General features: G+C 30.3%; 1 protein-coding gene and 1 pseudogene across 1 annotated transcript; one reads left to right on the top strand and one right to left on the bottom strand.

Moving 5' to 3' along the window:
• The first annotated feature begins 16,357 nt into the window (after nt 1-16,357).
• On the top strand, nt 16,358-21,123 carry LOC110659188 (uncharacterized). The gene is made up of 5 exons (XM_021817052.2): nt 16,358-16,972; nt 19,808-20,107; nt 20,197-20,415; nt 20,494-20,622; nt 20,713-21,123. Exons 1-5 carry the CDS (start codon nt 16,709-16,711, stop codon nt 20,905-20,907), a joined length of 1,107 nt encoding a protein of 368 aa, XP_021672744.2. The 5' UTR covers nt 16,358-16,708; the 3' UTR covers nt 20,908-21,123.
• Nucleotides 21,124-22,267: 1,144 nt separating this feature from the next.
• On the bottom strand, nt 22,268-23,284 carry LOC110659181 (probable aquaporin PIP2-6; annotated as a pseudogene).
• Nucleotides 23,285-24,302: the final 1,018 nt, after the last annotated feature.

Here is a 24,302-nt window from a genome sequence, read left to right as displayed (position 1 = left end):
GAACTTGACATTCTTTATATATTTTTTTGCATTAGAGAACAAAAGTACGTATGCTAAATGTATTTAGATATTTTCAACCCATTTATTTAGTTTATTTTTTCTCCTCTGCATGCCATGTTCTCTCTTTTGGATCAAGAACGAAGAGCTACAAATGGGGAACCTCGCCTCATCTTTCTGATACAAACCAGGCAACAAAAGATAGGTTATTGTCCATTGAGATTTTCAGAATTCTCTCTACAAGGAACATTTTTCAAGGAAACAATTCTTTTGATTTTCTGTTCTAAGTTTTGTGAAGGACTTGAGTTATTGGTTTCTGGGCTTTGGAGCAAGTCTGTGGTATGATATTAGGTGAAGTTATTAGGCTTTGTTGATTGTGGTATGGCATTCTTTTTTAGTTGAAACCATGCCTGTTTGTGATTTGAATTCGTTGATTGTGTTTTTCATTTGGTGATTTTATTGTGTTGTCATTTCCTAGTTTAGTGTTTGTTTGCCAAGATAGTGAAAGGAAAAAAAAAAAATTACGCTGCTGAGAAACTGATAGAAAATTTTAGTTTTTTTTATCTGTTTTTTTTTTATTGAATTTGATTTTAAATATTTATAATTATTTTATTTATTTTGTGGATTCTACAAAAATTACTTCACTCATATTCCAATGGTGTGAATTAATGTATTTTTTTTAGAAATGAATTAATGATATCTACTTATGAGCTTTATTGCTGAAATTTGATGTTGAAATGGTTTAATTAGATCTAAAATTTTTATAGACTCAATTAAGCTTTCACCTATAATTTAAGATAAAATTTTTGGTAGACTCAGTCTACCACTTTATTTATAGATTAAACCAATTAAACCACTTCATATTATTTAATTTATCTATAACTATATAAATATAAAAAATAATTAAAAATTACATCACATAAATATAGGACCACTTTATTTCTAGAGTAAACCAATTGAATCACTTCATATTATTTAATTTATCTATAACTATAAAAATATAAAAAAATAATTAAAAATTAAGTCACATAAATATAGGTTTAGGTTCCGATTATTTCACAAATTTGCATTTTTTAGAATTTGCACTATTTACAAAAAATTCATTAATGAAAAATATTTTGTTAGTAAAAAAAAGAAAACTAAGTTATTTTTAAAGAAAATGGCCATTTTCTAAGCTTTAATAATCTTATTAAAATGTAAAATATATAAAATAAACATATATTATTAATTTAATATTATAATTAAATTAAATAATAAAAAATATTTTTCATATACAAATTCATTTCCGTGAAAAAAACGAAGCCAGATCTGTTAAAGAATTTCTCATCATTCATAGGCTTGCAACAGCCTTAATTTCCCTTGTTACCATTAATATCTCTGGTTCTTGAGTAAATTGGTAGAAGCATAAAATTTTGGATGTGAACAAATGTGAGCTGCAGAAAGCTATGTAGCAAATTTTCAGTAGACTGTCTTTTATTAAACAACACTGCATTAAGGATAATTGAAATAATGGTGAACATAAAAATGGGTTGGATGACATGATATTGTAACATCTTCCATTACCAAAAGGCAGCATTTGGCTAGCAGGACAGGACAAAAATCCATTTTGTCTTGAGGACAGAACAGTGCATACCAAAATCAACCCAAAGGTCAGCATTGCTTTGCTGGAAGGGAAGTAATATGGTTTCTTATGCAAGTTGTAAGAATATATGTCAACCAATAAACAAGCTTCTAAGTCTGATACAATATAATTAAAATAATTACACGTAATATATACCTTTTTAACTAAGAAAATACCCTATAAGAGAATATTTTCTACAATATACTCCCATCACATATATATATAAATAGGGATAGGTTAGAGGAAAAAATGTTTCTCTCTTCTCCTCTCACTCCTCTCTTCTTCTTCTCTCTCCATGTCTTCTTTCTCTATCTTGTTGTTACTAAAGAAGATCACTTTCTAATTTGAGCGTCGAAGGGTTTTCATCAGGAATCTTCTTAGTAGACCTCTAACCTTTTTCTCTTTGTTTTGCATGTCTCTTTAGCTGAAATAGTGAGAATGAGATCCATATTAGTAAAGCAACAATATTAGACTCCATCAAAAATCATTCATAAAAATGCCAAAAATGTGTTGGCCGAATGATAACACTGGGGTATTGGGATGACAACATCCCAGTTTTGAACCTGAAGATGTCGGTCTCACTACTCATCTTTCTAGGTTTTCAGACTAAATAATATGACAAATGTGGAATACACCTCTTGTAGAGAGAAAAAAAAAATGGTCCTTCACAAAACCATGGTCCATTCCATACTTTTTTAGCTTGACGTGAAGATATGGGACTAAATACAAAGCATTGTTGAGGCGGACAATTACGCATATGCCCTAACAAGCTAATCTGCCTTGAAGAAAAGGGCATCCAGTTCTAGCACGGGTGTTACTTTGGTAATGATGGCAAAACCATGGTCCTTTTGGAAACCTGATGATGAATAGGTAATTAAAGGGCCAATAGGTCATTTTATATCTGAATTTTATTTAGATAATTTTTTATGATATTCTGAATTTTTTAAAATATCACATGTCACATTTTAATTCTTATAAATGAAATTAAGATATCTTTAAAATTTCTAAATTAAAGAGCGTAAATTTCAATAATACTGATATGACAATCTGTTAATTAAAATTCAAAAGATATCTTAATTTCACTTTATAAGAATTGAAGTGTGTCATTAAATTTTTATAGAAATTGAGATTTATTATAGAACGTTTAAAAAATTCATGGTGCCATAATTTTTTTTAATAAAATTCAAGGTAAATTTATATATTTCACTTTAATTAAATAACTGCAATTTATTTTTATCGTAACATAAAAAGTTATATTAATAATTTTATTTATTATTTAGTTAACAAATTCCACAAATTTGTGATATGACCTAGAATGCACTTGAATATATATATATATATATATATATATATATATATATATATATATATATATATTGATTTGAAATTATATATTTAAATTTTAATATTTTTACATAAAAATTATATTTGACTGGCTAAATTCAATAAAAATTAAATTTAATTAATAAATATTCAAAATAGAAAATCTTATTGACTTTTAATTTTAATAATAATAATAATAATTTAAATTTAACATTTTTTTTATTTTAATAACATTTTCTTTTCATTTTTTTAAAGTTAAATAAAATATTTTTATTAATAAAATCCACCTCCCCCCATCACCTGCCTACCCATCTTTTGTCCATATGCATAATGTAAATACTAAAGGGTAGCGTTATCTACACTTCCAATTTGGTGGCTCACTAACCGCTCCACATGTCCTAGGCACACGATATCGTGCAGTGGTCCTCTTAATTTAAGGGACCGTTTGGCGTTTGGCTCTATCTTTAAAACTCTTTCTTTTATCCCATCTTTTTATAAGTTGAAAATGGAAACTGAAAAACGTTGCAAGGACTTTCTAAGGGTTTGTTTGGTTGGATGTTTGAAAACTATCACAATCAAATTAAACTTCAACAGTTAATTTTTTTTCTTTTTTTTAATATTTTGATTTAATTTTAATTAAATTTTAATTTTTTTTTTAAATTTTATACAAATGTTATTGTGAAATATTAACTCTAACGAAGCTTGGAGATAATACTAAGACAATCAGACTCAGCAATAATGGACCAGAAGCATAAATTACCTTAAAAGCCATAGCATAAGCCTAAGTAATTTTGGGAGGTCAATTACCTATAACACATTTAACAGCACAAGCAAGAATTTCACCTTTTTCATTTTTGAAAACAACTCCGAACTCAACTCTATCACCACCTAACACACCTTGAAAAAGTAAAAGAGTTCTTAAAATAGGTTTTGAGAAAGAAATTATATAATAAAATGGTCATTTCATATTAGTATTTGATATAAATGTAAATGTAAATATTATTTAAAAAAAATTTCAAGGTGTAGCTATAATTTTTGAGATCCATCCATGTATATATGTAGACTCGCTCATGCATATATGTCTATTCATTATTGGCTTGTCATTTCATATAAGATATCCTATATGGAATAACCGCTTCAATGTATAATTATTTGCTTTGAGAAAACACCATATGAAAAAGACGTTTCTACATTCACTTAACATAATGCACATATATATATATATATATATTTTTGGATTTTTCTTATTTAGACTGATTCACTATGAATTCAAGATATAAGATGTATGATAGGATCCACTTATTAAATATATGAGTTTCACATATTTGTATCTTAGATGTCCATGATAGATTAGATCTAGATAAGAATTTTCCTATTCTCTCCTTCCCATTTCAATAGTTTTTTAAAGTTTTTTATACAAGATTAAGGAAATAATTAGATAGCATTATTTTTATAAAAAAATACTAATAATTGACTAAAATGTTGGATTATTCATTTGTGTCTGGATGTGTATTAGCAATAATCAATTGTTAGGCTCATTGACAGATTAAATAATGATATCAAATAATAAGTTTAGTAATTGGCAATATCTAAATGGATTGGATCATGTGATTGGGCAAGCCTGTAATAGGTCAGGCTGTCCATAAGCCCACTAAGGAAGAGGCCCCAACTCTCAGTCCTATATGTGTATATATTCTGATAACCCCATTTAATATCATATAGAATTTGAACACTGTGGATATTAGGAGTGTGAACCTACCCTTTCGCTTCCTTTTCTCTGTTCTTGATTGTTCATAGAAAATCAAGGATACAAGCGTATTTTCAGGTACACATATTTTCTAATCATGTAATTTATAATGATTTAATTTATATGTATAACAATTGGTATCAGAGCCAAGTTGCGATCCTGGGACCTGTGGGTTATGTTGATGACATTCTTCTTGCTAATAATAGCATCAATCTCTTGAACGAGACAAAATACATACTTTCTAGTCATTTTGACATGAAAGATCTTGGTGAGGCCACATATGTTCTGGGTATTTAGATTCACCATAACAGGTCTTAAGGCATATTGGGTTTGTCTTAAGGAACTTATATTGATCAAGTTCTTAAGAGATTTAACATGCACACTTGCTCATCTTCTGTTACACCTGTTCTGTCAAGTGAGAAACTCTCTAAAGCTTAGTGTCCTCAGGATGACAAGGAAAGGACTGAAATGGAAAAGATTCCATATAGTTGTGCTGTTGGGAGCTTAATGTATGCTCAAATATGCACTTGTCTTGATATAGCATTTGCTATTAGTGTCCTTAGTAGATACTTGAGTAATCCTGGATGGAGTCACTGGAAGGCTACAAAGAAAGTTATGAGATATTTGTATGGTAATAATAATTATATGTTGACTTACAAAAGATCTGGCAATCTAGAAGTCATTGCAAGCTATGTAGATGATAGAAAATCTACTTCTGGTTACATCTTTATGATGTCTTGAGGAGCTATTTCTTAGAAGAGTGCCAAACAGACACTCACCGCTACCTCCACTATGGAAGCAGAGTATGTTGCTTGTTATGAGTCCACTTATCAAGCTATTGGGTTAAAGAAATTGATTTCTGGTATGCTTATTGTTGAGAGTATCTCAAAGCCCTTGACCATTTATTGCGACAATGCTCCTGCTTTTTGCTGCTCTCAATATTACAGGAATTCTAGTCGAACTAAACATTTTGATGTCAAATTTCTATTTGTTAAAGAGAAGATTCGTGAATCACAGACTCGGATTGAACATATTATTACGGACCGAATGATTACGAATCTGTTAACCAAAGTTTTGCCCATTAGTATTTTTCAGAAGCATGTTGCACATATGGGTGTAGTGAAAAATTTTGATGATACTTTGGTTTAGTGGGAGTATGTTTTATGTTACATTTTGGTTAGCATTTGTATGGAATGCTTAGACCATTATTTTCGACTTATCTTGTCACATATTCCATTTAAATTCAGTTTTTTTTTCATTAAATACTTTATATATATATATATATATATATATATATATATATATATATATATATATATATTGAATTTCAAAATCCACATGGCTATATGTTGGTTTTCGAAATAGTACATAATATATTCGTATAGTGATTATGATTGAATATGATTGAATTTTGTAGCTCATGTGAAACCTGCATACTGTCACATGTAATTAATTTAACAAAAGCCAAGAGCATAAAATATTTACAATTCTATTTGGCTATGTGTTTAGTAATTATGGTAATATTATGTGGTTATTAATAGTTGTTAGTTTTGTTGGACTAATTATGTTCAGGCATATTGAGAACATATTCATGAGTAGTAACATTATTACTATGTTTATAATATAGTGTTCATGGAAATTCTGATTATGGTAAACACATTTATGATTATGAGCTCACCTATCGTGAGATTAGTCATAAAATTATTTTGTTAATTTATTTAAAAATTTATTCCATGGATTTCAAAAGTTATTTGGATTATATTAATAGTGGATATACCCATCGGTATAACACTATTAATATAATAAGTCATTGTTGGTTATAATGTTCTTTATTGATTGTCTTTAATATTTTTTAATACCTTATTGGTGTGTGTGTGTGTGTATATATATAGTTCAATGAGTTTTTTTGATTTTATTGTAATCCGGAACCCTTAGGCGGGATTATAATAAATAACAGTTTTGTACATAATTGCTTTCTTAGCTGGATCTGAAAGGAAACTTTAGTTTTGTGATTATGTTATACACATAATTCATATTTTCTCTGTTGTTTTATTCCAGCTACTATTTCTATGCAATTATCTGCTGTGAAATTTCTGAGTGGCTTCAATTTTGATGATTGGAAAGAGTCTCTAAGCATGTACCTAGCAATAACCCAACTGCATTTAGCCTTAAGGGTTGATGCACCTGCTGAACTTACTAATGAATCCACTGTTGCTGAAAAGACTTATCATGAGAAGTGGCAAAATTCTAATAAGGTTTGCTTAATGGTGATGAAGTATACTATAGACAAGTCCATAAGACAAGGTATTCCTAATAAGGAGACTACAAAGGAATTTCTACAGGCTGTTGCTGAAAAGTTTAAAAAGTTTGACGAGGCTCAAAAGAGTCATTATCTTTCTTTGCTGGAGTATACCCAATATGATGGTGTCAGTATTGTACGGGAACACATCATGACACTCATAAGTTATTTCAACAAGCTCAAGTATTTTGATCTTGATTTGGGAGAGAGTGGCGCATTCTTGAATCTCTTCCATCCCAATTCAAAATTCTCAAGACTTCCTATAACTCCCAACAAGGAGAGTGAACAGTTGATCAGTTGATAGCCATTGTGTGCCAAGAAGAGGAATCTATGAGGAAAGGGAATACTCTTTCTGTTAATTATGTTTTTCAAGGGTCTAGTAGCAAGACTAATGAGAAATTTCAGAAGGATAAGAAGCCTAAATCTAAATTTGAGAATAAGAACGGTGGTAAGCATGATCATAATTTAACAGTTAAGAAGAAGCCCTTCAAATGCAAGTGCAATTATTGCAAGAAGCCTAGCCATAAGTTTGAGGACTGTTTTAAGCTTAAGAAGAAGCATGAGAAGGAAGGTAATGGTCTAGAACTTGCCCCCCTCGAGCTCTAATATGTTTTGAATTAAATGTTGTTGATGTTCCTTCAAATTCTTAGTGGTTGGATTCTGGTGCTACCATTCATATTTCAAATTCCTTGCAGGGGTTCCAAAATGTGAGAAAGCTAAGTGAAAAGGAGAGGACTGTCTTACGAGTAAATAGAGTTATAGTAGTAGAACTTATAGGGACTGTTTCTTTGAATTTATCTTTTAGACATGTGTTGGAATTAAATGATACTGTTTATGTTCTTTTTTCACGGAGAAATTTAATTTTCAGTTATATTTTAGATAAGTGTGGTTATGTGTTTCTTCAGGCAATGGAAAATTTGTTATTTATTTTAAATTTGATATTGTTGGTTCTGCTGTTTTATGCAATGGTTTTTATATGTTGGATTTTAATTCTGTTCCTTTTCAATCTATTGATGTTCCTATCAATGTTGTTATTGGGCACAAACGTCAAAGAGTTAATGAGAACTCTTTAATGTTATGGCATAGACGTTTGGGTCACATTTCTAGGGAAAGATTGGAAAGGATGGTTAAACAAGGTGTCTTACATAGTCTGGATTTCTCTGATTTTAATGCATGTGTTGATTGCATTAAGGGAAAATTTCTTGCTTGAGCTAGAAACAAAGGGGCAATTAGGAGTGAAAGTGTGTTGAATTTGATTCATACAGATATCTGTAGGCCTATTTCTCCTATTGCTATGGGAGGTTTTAATTACTACATCATTTTTATTGATGACTATTCTAAATATGGTTGGATTGATCTTCTTTATGAGAAGTCTAGTTCCTTGGATGCCTTTAAAATATTTAAGACTGCAGTTGAACTAAAAACTGGGAAGAAGATTAAATGTGTAAGGTCAGCTAAGGGTTGTGAGTATTATGGCAGGTATACTAAGACTGGTAGAAATTCTGGTCCTTTTGCTTTGTATTTATAAGAATATGGGATTAAGGCACAATACACCATGCCTAGGACCCCACAACAAAATGGGGTTGCAGAGAGGCGAAATCATACTTTGATGGACATGGTGAGATATATGCTTAGTCATTCTTCTTTACAAGAATTTTTGTGGGTTGATGCCTTGAAAACTGCTGTGTACATTCTCAATCAGGTTCCTAGAAAATCAGTGCGTAAGACTCCCTATTAGTTAATATTTGGTCAGAAGCCCAGTTTAAAACATTTTCATGTGTGAGGTTGTAAGGAAGAGGTGTGGCCATATAACCCTCAGATTAGAAAGCTAGATGCTAAATTTGTTAGTGTTTTCTTTATTGGCTATTGTACAAGTTCTAGAGGTAGTAGATTTTACTGCCCAACTCATTCTACTAGAGTGATTGAATCAGATCGTGCTGTTTATTTGGAGGATGAGATGGATAATGGGAGTCAAGTACCTTGTGTTTTTGATATTAGAGATGAGACTATTGTCTTTCCTGTGCCTTTGCTACCTTTCTCAGTAGATTTTAATCCTCCTAAAGGCAATGATGAAGTTTAGAATCTTGTTGATGTCAATTTAGAACCACCAGTTATAGATGCTGAGGGGGCTGTTACAGTTGATCAAGTTGTACCTTTGAGGATATCTTAGAGGATTCGTAGACCTGTAATATCAAATGATTATATGGTCTATTTACAGGAACATGAGTTTGATGGTGCTGATATTTCTGATCCTATTTCTTATCAGGAGGCAATATGTGGTCCTAATTCTTCAGAATGGATGAGAGCCATGCAGGATGAACTATCTTCTATGTATCATAATCAAGTTTGGGATCTTGTTGAATTACCAGATGGTTGTAAAGCTGTGGGTTGTAAATGGGTGTTTAAGACCAAACGTAAAGTTAAAGGTGAAATAAAAGGTTATAAGGCTAGATTAGTAGCAAAAAGTTATAATTAGAGGGAAGATATAGATTATACAGAAACATTTTCCCCAGTGTCCACTAAAGATGCCTTTCGTGTGGTTATGACTTTAGTTGCTCATTATGACTTAAAACTCCACCAGATGGATGTTAAAACAGTTTTCTTAAATGGAGACTTGTATTAAGATGTGTATATGGTTCAACCTAATGGTTTCATAGAAGTTAGTAAAGAACACTTAGTGTGCAAATTGAAAAGATCCATTTATGGGTTGAAACAAGCTTCTAGACAATGGTATCTAAAGTTTGATCAAGTTCTGACTTCTCTTGGTTTTGAGGAGAATGCTTTAGATCAATGCATCTTTTAGAAGGTGAGTAGGAGCCATTTCATTATTCTAGTGTTATACGTTGATGACATTCTTCTTGCCAGTGATAGCATCAATCTCTTGAACGAGACAAAATACATGCTTTCTAGTCATTTTAACATGAAAGATCTTGGTGAGGCCACATATGTTCTGGGTATTTAAATTCACCATGACAAGTCTCGAGGCATATTGGGTTTGTCTTTAAGAAATTATAGTGATCGAGTTCTTAAGAGATTTGACATGCACACTTGCTCATCTTCTGTTGCACTTGTTCTGTCAGATGAGAAACTCTCTAAGGCTCAGTGTCCTCAAGATGACAATGAAAGGATTGAAATGGAAAAGATTCCATATAGTTGTAACTCTCTAAGGCTCAGTGTCCTCAAGATGACAATGAAAGGACTGAAATGGAAAAGATTCCATATAGTTGTGCTATTGGGAGCTTAATATATGCTCAAATATGCACTCGTCTTGATATAGCATTTGCTATTAGTGTCCTTGGTAAATATTTGAGTAATCCTAGATGGAGTCACCGGAAGGCTGCAAAGAAAGTTATGAGATATTTGCAGGGTATTAAGAATTATATGTTGATTTACAAAAGATTTGGCAATTTGGAAGTCATTGGGTACTTTGATTTTGACTTTGCAGGCTGTGTAGATGACAGAAAATCTACTTCTGGTTACATCTTTATGATGTTTGGAGGAGCTGTTTCTTGGAAGAGTGCCAAATAGACATTTACCGCTACCTCCACTATCGAAGCAGAGTACGTTGCTTGTTATGAGGCCACTTGTCAAGCTATTTGGTTAAAGAAATTGATTTCTGGTATGCTTATTATTGAGAGCATCTCAAGGCCCTTGGCCATTTATTGCGATAATTCTCCTGCTGTTTGCTTCTCTTAAAATCACAGGAATTCTAGTTGAACTAAACATTTTGATGTCAAATTTCTGTTTGTTAGAGAGAAGATTCGTGAATCATAGACTCAAATTGAACATATTACTACGGACCGAATGATTGCTAATCCGTTAACCAAAGCTTTGCCCATTAGTGTTTTTCAAAAGCATATTGCGCATATGGGTATAGTGAAAACTTTTGATAATGCTTTGGTTTAGTGGGAGTTTATTTTATGTTACATTTGGGTTAGCATTTGTATGGAATACTTAAACCATTGTTTTTGGACATGTAACGCCCAGTATAACCGAACAAGACATGTCACACTCGGTGTCGGAACACCCTATTTTATCTTACTTTATTTCTTTAAAAATTTTATTCTCATTGTATTTTAATATCAATTATCTTTCTATGGAGAAACCAGCGGAGTTTCCCCTGTTTCTATAACCATTTGACGTATTTTACTATTCACCTGTTTGAAATTCAACAATATTTTCAAAATAAAATCTCATAATCATCTCATATTTCAATATCATTCATGTATTTCAATTCTCATATTTATTTCCATCCACTTTCCTTCATACTCTATTCACATATCAAAATTCTCATATTTCCATTAATTTACATAATTTGCAAACTAATTGAATAAATTTATAATTTACATGATATATAAATTAATTACATATGACCTAATCAATTTATTAATTTACATCACATAAATATTACTTATAAATTCTTAGTTTACAATTCTTAGTTTACATTACAACATACAAAATATTTATAATATATAAAATACGTAAAATGACTTATATGGGCCCTATCTACATGCATTGCTGAGGAGGTGACAACCTTGAACCCTTCTGACACTTCTGCAGATCTGGACTTCAAAATCTCAGTCTAACATCCGCTGGGTTTTGTCTTCAGTACCTGCGTGAAGGAAACAAATCCATCGCGCTAAGCATTTTTGCTTAGTGGTGCAATAATATAACAAGAAAATAATATATATAAATAAAGAAAGAAATGGATCATAATTTGGTCAACTATACTTTGTTCTAATTTATTCCTCTTCAGAAGCATTTAATTCTTAAATTCACAATACCATCCCCAAAAATTCCAAGAAATTAAGTTATATCTCTATTGAAAATCTTTTTATTATTTCTTATTTCTTTCAATACTTTCTAGGTTATCGCAGATTATTTCATAATAATTAAATTTTAACATCGTTCCAATTCATTTCAATTCTTTATACTAAATAACTAATCTAATTTATTTTAAATATTCTTACTCTTTTATTTAATTGCTAATATTTTCAGTTGCTATTATTCTTAACTCATTTCAATACATTTCACTGCCCAAGTAACCTATGACAGGCGGTGCCTCGGGCCATTATACCATGGGACGCGGAACGTCAACCACGTATGCAGTCAATATGGCTAAAAAGCTATGATAACACATAATCGGGCATAAAAGCTATGAGTGCGGGCATAAAGCCATGAATACAAGCATAAAGCCTTATGCAATACTGCTAAAATAATACCCTATTGGCATGCCAATCTATCCAATCTGACACATATGTCTAGGCTATACATAGGCACATAGTACCATTAAGTGTTCATAAGTTTCATTATTTCATTATAGGTTCTAATTATAATTTCTAGCATTTTAATCTTTTTCGTAATAGAAACATAAATCTCTAAGTCTAATATTTACATAATTTATGCATTCATCGTAATTTATATATTCATTATGTTTTCCATAATGATCACAATTCAAAATAATGGTTCTCATGTGCCATTGTACTCAAAATATTTTTCCCTTCTACAATAATAAGAACTCATATCTCATTCATACATTAATATGGTTTATTTATTTATTACACTATTTATATAATTTATCATTTGAAATTCAAGAAATGTTTTTGCTTACTAAGTATTTATGATTACTCTTAATTTCACTCATGTACCATTAAGTGTCAATAGGTTTTGTTTTATTTTCTAGTGGGAATACAATGTCCAAATTCATTTTTATCTAATGTATATGTTCATAAGTTTCATTTGTATAGTTCATTTATAATTTTATCTCTAATCTATCACACCAATTCACATGTACTTAGGTTCAAGTAAATTTTCATTTTTATTCAATAAAAAGGGAAAGTCCCCAAATATTATTTACACATCATTTATACCTTTAATATTTCATTTATAGTAATTTACAATTTACATTTCAAATTATATCAACTATTTCTCCCAAGTTCTATTTGTGATGAGCCTACAAATCCCATCAAACTAATCACATGATTTAAACAAACCTTAAATCATTTAAGTAAGGTATCATTAGCAATTTAAGTTTTGGTCATTTGCATTCATTTCATTGAGGTTACTATTCACTTAATTATTCCTACACAAAAGTTGACTTTTTAATACATAATAGATTTGTTGACCTAAGTTCACCAAGATATCACATTTTGCATTTTATTTTTGTTGGCATTGATTTCCAATACCATTTCAAAGCTTATTTTATGTTATTTAAAATTTTCAGATTTCATACCTTAAGTTTACTATTCCATTGGTCATTATTATAGTGAAAATTTGATAAAATTCTTTTCACTAAAGTTGTTCCTTTATGTGTCTTCTTTAATTTCCTTTTTGAATCACTCCATTTGGAGTTTTGTAGCTCAAGTTATGGTCAATGTACCATAACTGGCTGGATTGGTCTTTACCTAGATTTTTTGGGCAAATTTGGTTCTGCTAAATTTGGTTTCCTAACTTGAACTAGTAATTTAAATTGGTTATGGTCATAATTTGGGTTGCTATTCTTCATGAAAGTTGTTCTAAATTGTCTAAGCTTTCCATTTCCATAAAAATCAGGTAATTTGGACCTCTCTACACAAAGTTATGGCCAAATGAACAAACACTGTTTATTTGGTCAGTTTTTTCAGGTCTAGAATTGGTTACCCGGATTTAGCAAATTTTTAGGTCATCATAAGTTAGTTTTCTGGGTAGGCTTTCTTCATCAAAGTTGTGCCATTATGTGTCTAATTTCACCTCCAATTAGCCTTGCACCAATTACAGCTACACAAACCAAGTTATGACTGTCCAAACACACTGGACTCAAGTTTAGACCTGCTGGCACAATAGGGCAGCATACCAAATCCCTAATCTAATGCCACAATTCACTTCATTTTATAGTCAAGCCTTACCAAATGGTCACTAATTGACCATTAAAACACCAATTGAACCTCCAAGCACAAAATTCCCAATTTAGTCCCAAAACCCTAACTTCCAACTTCCTACTCATGCATAACACTTGGACTTCAACATCTAATCCATGCACACTCCTCAAACACTATCATTAAACTAATTTAATTTAGTTTAAATCATCAAAATCATCACTCACTTAAAGCTGCCAAAATTCATGGGTGGTTATACATACATATTTTCTTTTATTCTTCAACAAATTGAACTCAATTTAGCTTTCTAAACAAAGATAGGAAGGAAGGAAAGAAGTATATGCACTAACCTCTTGAGTGCAGAATTTTTCCAAGGTATAACTTCACTTTTTCCTCTTCAAATTGTTGCCCAAATATTGTGCTAATGGTAAGGATTAATTTTTGTGAAGGGATGATAGGGTTTTATGGTGAAATGGTGGGGGAAATCAAGCTCACAAGGGAGCTTTAATGGAGGTTGAAAGAAAGAGAAGGAGAGGGCTGCCGATTTTGGGAGAGAAGAGACCAGAAAGTTGTTTTATTTTTAACCCATTTTCCCCCTTTTTAATGACTTTTAATTGTGTTATTAAATGGTGATTGGTGGAGAGCTCACTAATGACATCATGTGATGTCATATTTCCAATTTTCTTTCATTTTCTTTTCTTTTCTTCACTACCCATTTTCAATTCAAATTTTAGCAATATTTATTCACATTTTATATCATGTAAATTATTTATATAACTGGACAAGTTGGTCAAAAATCATCTCTAAGGACGAAATGATCAAAATGCCCCCTGTTTGGCTTATTGAGCCAAAATCGTCTGTAACGATCTAAAAATTTTCCTAAGCATTTTCTTGGCATTCTAATGCCATCGAAACCTCAATGACTCTTCTCTGGAGTCCCACAAATTATTTTATGAATTTTCTCCTGGGTTTAGGGCTCCTAACTGTGAAGACGGCAACTTCCCACTGGGTTACCCATTGCTAGGGCACTGTCTCATTTAACTTGGTTTTATTTTATTTCTAAAATTTTTCCTAAATTTTTCTTATTATTATTTGAGTTATTTATGACTCCTTACTCTAGTCTAAATATTTTTCCAGATGTTCTAATTATCCGGACCGACACCGGTCACTGGAACAGTAGAATGTACGGAATTGCTACAGTGATGTTTTACAGGACATATCTTATCATATATTCCACTTAAATTCAGTTTTTTTTTTTGAGATTTTGTTGGCACATATATATAATATTATTTTTCTTATCGGATTCAATGTTATTTTGTTTGTCGTTTCATTAACTGGATTTTATTGGTTAAATTGCCTACTTGTTATTGGATATTATTTTGTATTTTATTAATATATTCTTTTAGTTTTATAAATTGATTATTGCTATCAAAGTGGGAGATTGTTAGATTATTTATTTGTATCTGGATGTAGATTAGCAATAATCAATTGTTAGGCTCATTGACAGATTAAATAATGATTAAATAATAAGCTTAGTAATTAGTAATATCTAAATGGATTGGGTCATATAATTGGCAAGCCTATAATGAGTCAGGCTGTCATAAGTCCACTAAGGAAGAGGTCCCAACTTTCAGTCCTACATATATATATTCTAATAACCTCATTTAATATCAGATAGAAGTCAGATAGAATTTGAACGCTCTAGATATTAGAAGTTGTGAAGCTACCATTTCGTTTCTTTTTTTTCTGTTCTTGATTATTCATATATATATATATAATTTGAACGCTCTGGATATTAGAAGTTGTGAAGCTACCATTTCATTTCTTTTTTTTTCTGTTCTTGATTATTCATAAAAAAATTATGGATATAAGCGTATTTTCAAGTACACATAATCTATAACGGTTTAATTTATATGTGTAATATAAAATACTCTTCTAATATCATTTGAATATAGATTTTGAGAAACGATAAATATATCGAGAATAATAATATATAAATTTAAAGTTAAAAAAATAATTAATACTCCTTAATTTTTTAAAATAATAAATAAAATGGGATAATTTGTTTTTAAATAATCTAATAAGACGAAGGGATTTTTTTTTTTTAAATACCAAGTAATTGAAGATTACCATACCATATTTTTAGATAGATAAAAGGGAATCGATATATAAGATAATCACAATGTTTATTTTTATTTTTTTAATTTTTATTCAACAAAATCAACCAATTTTGTAAAAGTAATAACTTTAATTCTTCATCAACGATTTTATTAAAAATACTTTAAAATTATTTATCTTAAAAACAGTAAATTGCTTTCAAATTAATTTAAAAGATACATACACTCTTAAAACTCAAAAAAGAAAATTTTAATTTCAATGAGAAAAATTGCTTCAATAATATTGCTAATTACAAATGAAGAAATAATACCTATTTTTGTAAAGAAAAAGTCAAAATCTGATTAATAATAAAATTTTTATTCGAAATAAAATTATTATTATTACTATTATTAGGATTTATCAATAAAGAACGAAAAATTTTAAGACACATGTTTAATTAAATAATAATAATAAAAATATGGAAGTATTAAATAAAAAAAATAAATATAAAATGTGTTGTGAAAAAGATGAAAATATCAGCGCGTTCCTTCTTCCATTAAGCAAAGAAAAGCGCACAAATCCTTCCTCCTTTTCTCTCTCTCTCATATTTAAAGGCCGCAGAAGGCAGAACTAAATTCAAGAAGCAGAGAAAGCAGCAAAGGGAGACGCATCCACAGCAAAACTCTTTTAACTTTAACTCGTGTGAGTCACGAGACTCACTGAAACTCACAAGAAAAACAATAGATTGATCGAAAAAGGCAAGAGAATTAATGGAGAAGAGCAGCAGTAGCACAGGAAAGGTAGAGAAAAGGGAAGAAAATGGACAGGTTCTAGATGGTTCGGATATAATGGAGTTGGTTGAGAACGAGGAGGTGTTTAGCAGTTTCGTGCATCATAAGTTCCAGGAGCTGGACAGGGACGGAGACGGTAAGCTTTCTGTCAAAGAACTTGAGCCTGCTGTCGCTGATATTGGTTCTGCTCTTGGCTTGCCTGCTCAGGGTTCCTCGCCTGATTCTGATCATATCTATTCTGAGGTTTGTCTCTCTTCAATTTTTGTCCTTTTCTTGGATTCAATTTTCTTGCCCTTTTTTTCTTCTTGGTTGATAAGAACAAGGATTGAATCTGTGCTGATATAGTAAATCTCCATTGATAGCAAACATCACTAATCTTTGTCATTGTTTTGATTCTACGATGAGAAAAGAAAAAGGAGTTTGGACAATAGCTTTTAAAGAAAAACACAGTCTTTCTTATTTATATTAAAATTTAAAAGTTAAAATAATTATTTATAATATCACTATTTTTATATTTAATAGTTAATTATTTTTATTAAATATTTTTACTTTAAATTATTATATAAATAATTAACTATCAATATATAATATTTAATAATTAATCACCGTTTTATTGATTACTATTAAAATAATTAATATTACTAAATAAATTCTTTAAAATCATTTGGTGAATATAATCCTCAATTCAATTAATTTTTAATTTTAATTTAATTAATTTTTTTATTTAACTTCAATTGAAACTTAAATTCAAGATTAAGCTAATATTTATTAATTGAAATTAATTAGATTGATTAAGGGAATTCTTTACTTTTATTACTAAATTCTTTATATATGTAATTATTTGCAAATATATACATTGAGAATTTACTCAATAATAAATTTTTATTATCAAATTTAGCTTAGTCTAATGGTTAAAATTATATAATTCACCTCTTAAGGTTAGGTAATTTTCAATAAAATAATAATAATAATAATAATAATAACAGTAATTTCATAGCACTATTGGCCATACTGATGAATATTTCGTTGACAAAATATTGGTCATGGTGAACTATGGATTGATTGTGAAAGTACCTACATATTATTTAGGGAGGGAAAAAAATGGGAATGATAAAAAATAAAAAATAAAAAGAAAGTTGGTAGCTTCAAGCCACAATACATGGGATGAGATGAAGATGTTACGTGTGAGACTCCATTGCCTTTGATTACGTCTAAATATATTTTATGAAAATTTGATATATTATAATTAATCTAATTATAAAATATAATATTAATTTAATTATTAGCTTAAATGATATAAGGTAAAAAAAAATAAAATAATAAAATTTTAAAAACATTAGCTGTTAAAAATAAAAATGACAAAGAATTTAAATGGTGTTATTGTTGAAATTGTCATTCAATAAAATACATTTTTAAATATATTAATTAGAGAATATTAAAAAGAATTATTTTAAATATATATATTTTTTAATTTTAATAGAAGTCTGTCAAACTTAATAATAATAATAATAATAATAATAATAATAATAATAATAATAATAAATTGGGTAATTACCTTCAAGGATAAAGCCTTAACTTTATTTTTATCTGAACTAATAAAAATCAAGATAATGGAATGAGGAGAACTTGATTTGGCGTACATGGTTTGGCTGCTTATAGTTTAATCTGGATGATCTAAGTTGCTGTAGAAAATTCATTATACCTGCCCTCATAAGCCTGTTTGGGAAACAAATAAGAGAAAATTTCCATTTCTAGGTAGCTCGAGAATCACGCTTGCACATTATTCAACACTGGTCGGTGTTGTGGAAGTTTACTTTTCTTTTCCCACTTGACTTTTCCTTTCTTTCACTTTCTTTTTATCAGTACTCGAGAGGAATCTAGTGACGATTGTTTTGGGGAACTCTGAACATGGCTATTTTTTTTTTATTTTAATAAAATTAATTATTTAATCCTTTTATTATCAAAAATACATTAATTAATTTTAGACATAATGCTTTATTTAATAAATGAGCTTGGTTTATCAATAATTGTAAGTTGATTCTGAAAGTTATTTATACTCCAAGAACATGTGGCTGGAAAAAAATGATGGGCTCATTTGTGGGATCCATATATATTTTTATTTATAGAAAAAGCATTGCTACTTGCTTCATTGATAATCTTTATTATAAATAGTGACATGTGTTCCATCATTTTTTTTATTGATTTAGTTATTTTTCCTTATATATATATATTAGCACACTCATTATGGGTATAGGCATACAGTCTATTTAATATTATTGTTAGAAATATTATTAAGAAAAATATATATTTTTAAATATATTAATTAGAGAGTATTAAAAAATAATTTAAAATTAAATTTAATAAATTTTAATTATAAAAATAATAAAATAATATTTTAAATTTCTTTTTTAATAATATTTAAATTAAAAAATAATTTTAACTCTCGACTTCAATGCCATACAAGCACATGGTCTAGTTATTATGACACTCTTATAACAATTTAGGAGTCCAATCTCATATTGGTAAAAAAAAAAAAAAAATCCATTAAATAGAAAAATTTATTCAATAAACCTTATATATATATATATAATTGATATATTCTAATCATTAATTATCATAGCACCTACTTGATACTCACGATAATGGATGGTTATAACACAAACTTTGCATTTTAAAATTTTTGGTTAGGTACAGCATGAGAATTGAAAATGTGGAAGCACTAAAGCCATTATCTCATGCCCAAAAAAGAGGTAGATAGGACCACCCTGGCCCTGATTTCCACATGTTTGTCTTCCTTTCTAAGGAACCAGAAACAGCTAAAGAAGTGGGTTTCTTAAAGTAGGGTTCTAAAGTTACAGTGATTTGGTCAAACTAATGATATGAGAAAGATTTATTAATTATATTGGATTTATAATCATAAACCCAAAAGGGATTTTTAATCAAATGGATTTTCTTTTTTCTTCTGTCTTCTTCTTTACAATTCCTGTAGGTTTGCTGTAGCCCTTTCATCATGTGCTATTTCCTGACATTGATATAGCTTTTGAGATATATAAGGAACTGAACCCTGCAAGCTTATAGGTTCTCAATGAATTCACCCATGGCAAGCAAAAGGTGAGCCAGACTGAGTTTAAAGAGGTTCTGTCCGATATTTTACTAGGCATGGCTGCTGGCTTGAAGCGAGACCCAATAGTCATCCTTCGTATGGATGGTGAAGACCTATCAGAGTTCATCAACGGACCAAGTTATGAAGCAGAAATGGTATCTATATTTTCGCAGTTAGCATCACCTGATGCTGATGGATCAGTCCATGATTTCATTGTTAAAGCCTTGGAAAAGATTACAGTTGATCAAGGAATCCCCCCGTCTTCAGATTCCTGGGTAATGATTTTGTGCCTTGGAAAAGCTCGAGTTTTTGCAAAAGAAGAGACGATTAATTTTTCTTGATGTGGCTTGTTTTGGTGCTGCAGGTAATGAGCAACATTGTGGAACCCGCCCTAGAATCTTGCACTGTCCAAGATCTTGATAAACCTATCTCTCAAGAAACATTCTTGGTGGAATTCAAGAAAGTAGCTGAACATGTGGCTCAACATCTCAAAGAACAGCCAGTTATTGTTGCTCATAGTGAAAATACCTTTGATGGGACTGGCATTAGGAGGCTGTTAACCAATAAGTTTGAATTAGACAAGGTTAATTAATTTTCCTTTGTGCTTTTAGCTTATGTGAACTGCTTGCTTCTTATACTTTGTTCTGTGCAAATTTTGCAGACTCTGAACACAGCTTTAGAAAATGTACCAAAAGATCGAAATGGGAAAATGTCCCAGGAGTATTTAAGGGTGGCAATCGATTCAGTGGCTCCATCAGCTGGCCTACCTCCAATTGGTGCTGTTGATGAGGTACTAAAACAACAATCACAAAAGTTAATTAAATTAAATAAGTAAACATGAGTAGTGGCTTAATTGTTTGAGCTTAATTAAATGTTTCAGATAGACAAGGTTATAGATGAAGGGCTTAAGATGATGAATGCAGATGATGGGAAGCTGGTTAAAGAAGATGAGTTCAAGGAGATATTGACTGAAATCCTGGGAAGTGTTATGTTGCAATTAGAGGGCAATCCCATCTCAGTTTCTTCAAATTCTGTTGTGCATGAGCCTCTTGCTTCCTCCTCTACACTTCTGTAGCCATCATTATATGTATAATAGATGTTTTAAATATATCAAAATAATAGTAATAATAATATAAATGAGGAATAATTATTTGTTAATTAGGATATGAGGTGGATACCTATGCGTGGTTGTGTTCTGTGCAATTATCTTGATTGTGCATATATAGAATCACAGTCATATGGTGAGTCTTTGTTAATGATAATGATAATTAGTCTCTTCTGCTTGCTTTAATTTCTGTTGTCCATTCTAGATGTACTAATGGCCCATCGTAATCAGTTAATTGGATGGAGAGAGGCCTTATAATTGATTAGATTTTTGAATTTATTAAACATAATTTTGAAATATTAAAAAAAAAATACAATTCTAAATTCTTAAAAATATGAGTCCGTCAAACTTAAATCCAAAAGTTAGCTAGTCTAATGGGAGAAAAACACCTAAGGTTTGGATCTTTATGTTCACGAGTGAATATTTAGAGTATAATATTTCTGAGAAATCTAACTCAACCCCAAAAGTTAAGTTAAAAAAGAGAACGCCTAAAATTTTACAATGACATTTATTGTATCCAAACTAGTGTAAGATATTAACATAAATTTACTTCTTCATGAGTCAAACTTTCTTAATAACATTATGAATCTAACTTTTATTCATAAATCTAATTAATGATTAAAGAATGAGTTTACTTTTATTGCAAAAACTTACACTAAAATCATATTCAATTCTCTCATCCCAAATGATATATATGACATAAATCCTATAATAAGTTGCATTTTAATTATATGCAAGAAGAATGTCACGGGAATAATGAAAATAAAAGAAACTTAGAATGAACAAATTGTTTTAAGATTTAGATCGTCCATGATTTAGTGTTTAGCAGTTCAACTATGAGTCTCTTTTGAATGATTAAATTTAGAACTTGTAATTGTTTTGTCATTTGTACTGATCAATTTAAAAGAGCAAATAGAATCAACTTGCATAAGATCAGCTTCAGGAGGAAATTTTATCTTTTAATCATATGATAATCATATGGTGTATACAGTCTTTGTTTTTTTTTTCTTTTTTTTTCCCGTCAATTTAATCATATAATATCATCTCAAGAAGAAAAAAAAAAGTTATGGCATCCTCTTTTCAACTATGAGCAATCTGCAATCTCTATAAATTAACACAACTACAACATGCAGAAAGCCCAAAGACTGCCTGTAGGTAATTGTGAACCCAAGGAAAACATAAATTGTTTCCTAATTGATACATCTTTACCTAGAAATATCAAAAATCATCTTCAGCCTGGGTAATGACGATGGAAAATGACAAGTAGTACGTGCACCATGCTAGCTTTGAAGAGTTGCATTGTTTTGTCACAGAAACAGGCATTTGCTAACTAAACTTTCTCCTCAACATGTGAAGAAAAGCCAGCTCCATAACAAGAACCCAGAACCAGCTGTGTGGTGTGATGTGATGCTCTTTCTCTGCCCTCACCAAGCCCTGCTTTGGCAACATCAAAGTAAAACAATGCAGGCAAGAAATGGCCCCACCCAGAAAACCCAATGCCCATCCCATAATGACCCTCCTAGCAACAGTGCTGGGCCTAAGCACCTTGCAGGGTTCAGACCCACACCTCTATAGCCAGCCTGCCCAGTTACTGTGATGGATGCAAAAACTGCTAGTGCATAAACCCCTGCCACTATAACACAAACCATTGTAAAGCCCAATTCTTGGCAAATTTTCTTGTTAAATGCAATAGTTATAGCAACATACAGTACCAGAAATGAGCATGTAAACTCTAGTATCAAGGCAGTTCCTGCGTTTACTCCTTCCCTATTTCCATTCACCATGCAGCCTCCCAAGGAATACTTTTCTGCTGTATTTTCGTTCATTACGCTCTTGATTACAAGGTAAGCCATTATTGAGCCAACATATTGTGCCAGGACATAGAAGAGAGCTCGAACGAGAGTTATGAGACCCCTTAGGGCGGAGATAAATGTGAAAATGGGAATCATATGTCCCCCAGATAAAGGAACTGTCACCACAAGCAAAAGAAAGGCAATAACGAAGACAGCAATTGGGATTAGAAGTTTAGTTTCAGTCTCGTGTGATTCCAGGCGTGCAATAATGGTAGTGGTAAGCATGAACAGAAGACAAGCAGTTGCTATCATCTCGGTTACTACTGCCCTGCACAACTGAAAGAACAAAATTAAACAAGAGATCACCAAACATCAGTTGTAATGGAATCGCATTTATGCTAAGTTTACAAGTTTAAATCTCAACTAGAGTTCAATAAAAGAAATATATAAAAATGAAGCATATTTACCTCTGGGGAAAAGAATTCATAGGCACCAATGCGATAAAGAAATGTCGTCATTGGATATTGGCTGCCTTTAGTATTGTGAGAATCCATGTCTTCCACTCCACAACCACATGAGGAGTGAAGAAAGCTTCCCTATTTATAGAAATAAGTACATGATATATATGATCAGTCTTAATTAATTAGCTGAATTAAGCTGACATTATCCTATTTTTAATTAATGAACTGCAAGTCCAAGTAAGTATTAAAGATGCCATTGTCCAATTAGAATTCACCCAAAAGGAATAAATATACATAGAATAAATACTCAATATGTGTTTCAAAAAATTTAATGAGTTACATCCATCATGATTCTTATTGCCGCAAGGAGAAATTCCAAATATGTCTTTTGAGAAGAGGATGTTAAGATTTTTTTTTTTTTTTTTAAACCATTGCCCATATATATATAAAAATTCAGACAAGTGAGAGGCTACTATTAAGATTTTAACCCTTTATTTCAGACAATTAGCTTTTATATATATATATATATATATATAATCAAATTATTGTCCTAGTATATATATATATATAACAAGTATCCCAATTCAATAGACTAGGACAATAATTTGATTATTGGCTATTTAATGACAAATTAGCACTATACCCATATTAAAGATTCGAGTTTTGATCTTTTCTATTTACTTGTGCCTTTTGACTGTTTTGACTTTCCACTTTGTTTCATTAACACGGAGGTCTATTAATCGAGACTTAGTCTGGACGTACTTGTATTAAATTTTTTTCTAGATAATGATAATGAAATTTTCTTGTTTATAAAAAATATTAAAAATTTTAAAACTCACTTTTGATTGAATTTACTCGTCTAAATTTTTAGATTTATTTTTTTTTTTTGAAAAAAAAATTCACTATCTTAATACCAATTTATATCTCTAAAATTTAAGATGATATCCAAAATATATATTATGATAAAAGAGCACTTAAAACAAAAATGTTTTAGAAAAAAGAAAAAAGCAAAGTACTATATATTTAAAACTCTAATGGAATTGAATTATAACATACAATTATATGCATGTGAATAGAAATTTGGATGCATATATATGCCAATTGAACTTTA

The sequence above is a fragment of the Hevea brasiliensis genome, unplaced genomic scaffold, assembly GCF_030052815.1.
Source record: "Hevea brasiliensis isolate MT/VB/25A 57/8 unplaced genomic scaffold, ASM3005281v1 Scaf1, whole genome shotgun sequence".
Classification (NCBI taxonomy): Eukaryota; Viridiplantae; Streptophyta; class Magnoliopsida; order Malpighiales; family Euphorbiaceae; genus Hevea; species Hevea brasiliensis.
The sequence above is the reverse complement of the archived record's forward strand: the minus strand, read 5'-3'. Positions and strand labels throughout refer to the sequence as shown.

What these genes read in the sequence shown, in the direction of transcription:
- LOC110659188 (XM_021817052.2), top strand. Translation starts at nt 16,709, where the DNA reads ATGGAGAAGAGCAGCAGTAGCACAGGAAAGGTAGAGAAAAGGGAAGAA. An exon ending in CTGATCATATCTATTCTGAG is followed by an intron (nt 16,973 to 19,807) that starts GTTTGTCTCTCT and finishes GCAAGCTTATAG; the next exon opens with GTTCTCAATGAATTCACCCA. An exon ending in CCCCGTCTTCAGATTCCTGG is followed by an intron (nt 20,108 to 20,196) that starts GTAATGATTTTG and finishes TTGGTGCTGCAG; the next exon opens with GTAATGAGCAACATTGTGGA.